The sequence below is a fragment of the Leptosomus discolor genome, chromosome 7, assembly GCF_034619465.1.
Source record: "Leptosomus discolor isolate bLepDis1 chromosome 7, bLepDis1.hap2, whole genome shotgun sequence".
Classification (NCBI taxonomy): Eukaryota; Metazoa; Chordata; class Aves; order Leptosomiformes; family Leptosomidae; genus Leptosomus; species Leptosomus discolor.
The window spans coordinates 3,532,685-3,536,673 of record NC_141397.1 but is presented as its reverse complement, the minus strand read 5'-3'; the positions used below and the strand labels follow the sequence as shown (position 1 = coordinate 3,536,673).

General features: G+C 50.5%; 1 protein-coding gene across 1 annotated transcript; it reads left to right on the top strand.

Annotated features, from left to right (window-relative positions):
- Positions 1–222: 222 nt before the first annotated feature.
- On the top strand, positions 223–3,688 carry COXFA4 (cytochrome c oxidase associated subunit FA4). Its single transcript, XM_086468254.1, has 4 exons — positions 223–322; positions 1,022–1,110; positions 1,448–1,508; positions 3,468–3,688. The coding sequence occupies exons 1-4, from the start codon at positions 281–283 to the stop codon at positions 3,522–3,524; spliced, it is 249 nt and encodes an 82-aa protein (XP_086324380.1). The 5' UTR covers positions 223–280; the 3' UTR covers positions 3,525–3,688.
- The last annotated feature ends 301 nt before the right edge of the window (positions 3,689–3,989 follow it).

Sequence of the window (3,989 nt, the reverse complement as noted above, 5' to 3'; positions counted from 1 at the left end):
AGCCGCCGGCCGCGCTCAAGCAAGAGCCGCAAAGCCCGGTGGGCTCTCGGCGGTGTCGGTCCCGCGGAGACCGGGGAAGGCGGAGGAGGGGAAAGCGGCGGTAGCGGAGAGCGAACAGGCGAACGCCGGAGCTGCTACATCCGGGCCGCGGCGGCGGGCACCTGCCGCGCCGGGGGCCTCGGGTGACATTGGGCCTCGGTGGCTGAAGGGGGAGGACGGGCAGCGGAGCCGGGGAGAGAGAGACAGACCTTCGGCTGCCGCCGCCACCACCGCCACCGCCATGTTTCGCGTTATGGTCAGCCACGCCAAGAAGCACCCCAGCGTGAGTACCCGGCGGTGCGGGGGAGTTGCGGCGCCCCGGCCCCGGCCCCTTCCCGGCCGGCGACCCCGGCCCCGGCCCCTTCCCGGCCGGCGACCCCGGCCCCGGTCGGTGTCTTCACCGGCGTCGGTGCCCCTTGGCCCCGCCGGTCCCCATCGCTCTTCCGTCCCCTTTCCCTCTGGACATCCGGCCCCTCAGGTGGGCCGGGGCCGATCGGCGAGACGCGGTCGTGTCCCTGTTTTTTTGCTGTCCTCAGGGCGGGCCTTCCCGGTGCGGCAGCCGCAGCGCGGCTCAAGGGGACTCTGGCATCCTTCTCGCTTATCTCCGTGCCTCCACACGCCCCCCTCCCTCCCGTTTTCGTGCTTTGTGATGGGGGGTACAGATGGTAGGGGCTGTTTTGGGCAGCGGAGGGACTGATGTTTGTTTCTCAGCAACGTGCTGCTGTGGGAGGTTTGGTGGTTCTGCCTGTAGCAGCGGGTTTTTCACATCTCCTCCTTCATCGCTGCTCGTTCCCCTCAGACCCCAGGGATATCCTGCACACGGGGAGCTTATGTCAGGGTTTCGGAGGGCCGTGCCTTACGGCTGGAAGTGTGTGAGCCTGGTCTTTGGCTTGTCGCTGCTGCTGTCAGAAACGCCGTGCGATAATACGATTTTTCGTTGTGGTATGATACTTAGTTGTCTGGGTTTTTTTTCTTGTTGTAGTTGATCCCTCTGTTTTTGATCATTGGATCTGGAGGCGTTGGTGCAGCCTTGTACCTCATGCGTTTGGCAGTGTTCAACCCTGATGTCTGGTACGTATGAAATAATTCACAGCGCCCGGTCCTCTGGCGGCATATGTCAAAGGAAGCTTTGCTGCCTCGGTTTTTGTGTTCCTGGAGGCCTTAATGTCTTGCTGCAGTATCATTGACGTGAAGCACATGGAGATTTCCTTGAATTGGAGGTTTGTGTGTTTATCACATGGTATTTGGAGCCTGCTGACGGAGGAATGTGGCTTTTTCTGGGGAGAGTTATTTGGATACTTGACTCTCCATGGCCTGATAACCACAGTACATGTATGAATTTTACTTATTTTGAAGGCAGTGTGATTCTCTTAATGTGGTCTCATATCTTGCATTTCTGTTCATATAGCTGGGACAAGAAGAATAATCCAGAACCTTGGAACAAACTGTCTCCCAGCGACCAGTACAAGGTAAAATGATAAATACAGATTTTTAGGAAACATCATATCAAAGGTGTAGCCTGCTGCTTTAGGATGTTTGAGTATATTGGGAAGTAGCTGAATGAGTGATGGATTTCCTCTGCTGTGCAACATTTGTCCCTGGAGCTCAGGGAGGAGAGGGCTGAGTTTGAGATTTAAAACTTTTCTGGAGTTGGTTGGTAACGGGGTGCAAGGAGTCCCTGTGGAAGCAGGCATGCATGTTGCACTGCAGGAAAAAGAAACATTGTCTGTGAGAGGAAGAACGTGCTAGCTCATAGTACTCAGAAATAAACCACGGGGAGAAGGACAAAACCTCCTCTGAGTTCTGAACTAAAGCTTTCTAAGCTCTAAACTGTTGGCCTTGACTCATGAGAGGCAAAGCAGGAAAATGCCTGTGTTTAATGTCAACACTAATTCAGTTCTACAGCTGGTTGTTTGGAAACAAAACAATTGTGAGTAACATTGGCTGTAATAGAAGGGTTCTTTGAGTAATATTCAAGTTATTTCATTGCACTAACAAGGAACCTGCAAAGATGTGTAAAACACTTGGTAGTTTACGCAAATCATGTTTTTATCATGTTTTACTAAAGTGGGATTTTAGTAGATTCCTGTTAAGAATATTTTAGGATTGTCCTCAAGCTACTAAGAAAGCAAACCTGCTGTTTTCAAAGCTAGTGTCTCTTCAGTACCAGAGCTCCCTGTTCCAATCACTGAAATAAGCAAAAAAAACCCACCCCATGCTCCAAAATAAAGTCTGTGGTGGTTCCCTTAAAAGTCCAGGAAGAACCTAAGGCTTTGTTTTCATTGCTGCTTCTGGAATGTTGCTGTTTCTTAAGTATCTGAAAGAGGGGAATTCAGCACAGTGCAGCACAAATTCTTGTGAAGAGTGCTGCCTTGTGTGACATTCCCCTCGTGTCAGAGCCTGCAGGCACAACGCAGGGTTTACCATCTTTGGGGGGGTGGAGCGTTGGGGATTGGTTGTTGGGGTTTTTTTTTTCCAAATCCCCACTGTAGGAAATGGAGAAGGAGATCCTCTAAATTGAGGATGACTGTGTAGTAAAAAGTTCTGATATAACAAGTTTTAGCTTTTGATTAAAGTTTTTTCTTTCCTAAACTTATGTCGGCTCCCCCAGCCTTCCCAAAGAGCTGAAGACCCAATCGTTACTGGAGGAGCTGCCCAGAGCTGTAACTGGGATGTGCTGCAGGCTGGTTTGGTTCCTCTGAGGAAGTTAAATTCAGCTTGGGCATAACTAAAAATAATCAGGCTAATAGAGAAATATTTTTACTAGTTTTTTGGTTTTGAGACAAACTATCGCTTGATGTCAGGTCAGGCTGGGATGCCGGAATGTGCTTTTAGTCACGGAGGACAACGACTTTACCGACTATTTGGACAGTTTTGAATTGCTTGTAGGAGGATCCAGCTTTATTAACACAAACTGGAAGCGTGGAAGGATCCGTCCTTGCATTCCTTCCGTACCTGACAGCCTTAGGTGCGGCTGCTTAAACCGCGCTTGGCTCCGGCGGCGCCGCGCCGGGTGTTCCCTGTGCCGCTCTCTGCTCACCCACACCGTGCTTGCTGCTGCTGGGCGATGCCTTCGGTCTGTGGCAGCACGTAGATTTGGGGCAAAAAGGATAAACTCGGCAGTCCTGTGAGAGCTTCCTGAGAATAGGCTTTTAATTCTGGGGGTGAAAGAAGAGATACGGTGGGTTTCTCTAGTCGTAGATATGAGCACTGCCTCATTTTAAATGCAGAGCTTCTAACACTGTGTGCAGAAGGAAGGTAGTATGAAAAAGCTCCTGCTCTTCCAAGGTTTGTTTGTTTATTTATTATTGTTTAGTGTACAGACTCAAACCGTGATTTCAGTTTCCTGACGTGAGGTTTTTTAGTAAATACTGTGGAAAACAGATAGTCCAGCTCCTCACTCGTTTTTTTTCCCCTCTTTTTCCTAGTTCTACTCGGTTAACGTAGACTACAACAGACTGAAAAAGGACCGTCCCGACTTCTGAACAACACGCTCGTCTCCATGAGCTGCACAGAAAGGTCTTCCGGAAGCCGTCCGCACACTTGTCATGCTTAATCATCCAGGAAATCGCCAACCTCGCCTCACGCTGCACTCGGTCGTGGGTTTGAAAGTGTTTTGATGAGGCTTAATAAAAGTCTGAAACGTGAAGCGTCTGCTCGTTACTCCGCCTTTGCAAAGGGAGAGCGTCCCCTCTGCGGCGGGGTGGGACCGGGCAGGTCGTGAGCAAAAGCCAGCTCGTGCTTCCTCCACGAGGAAGCGAAGTTGTCTTGATGGGCTTGGTAATCTGTTGACTTCAGAGAAATAATTGCGTGTTCGTGCGGCTGCAAGAGCTTGAAAGCACGTGTTTATGTATGTATTTAGCTGGTTTAATTGCACCTGAATTTTTCTGCTTGCCTCTTTAAGAAGTTTGGTAGTGGACAAGTCAGTGCTGACAAGGCATCATCCAGCA

Bases quoted from the DNA above. Each gene is read 5' to 3' on its own strand.
- COXFA4 (XM_086468254.1), top strand. From the start codon at position 281: ATGTTTCGCGTTATGGTCAGCCACGCCAAGAAGCACCCCAGC. The intron at 323-1,021 runs GTGAGTACCCGG...TTCTTGTTGTAG, and splicing joins ACGCCAAGAAGCACCCCAGC to TTGATCCCTCTGTTTTTGAT. The intron at 1,509-3,467 runs GTAAAATGATAA...TCTTTTTCCTAG, and splicing joins CTCCCAGCGACCAGTACAAG to TTCTACTCGGTTAACGTAGA.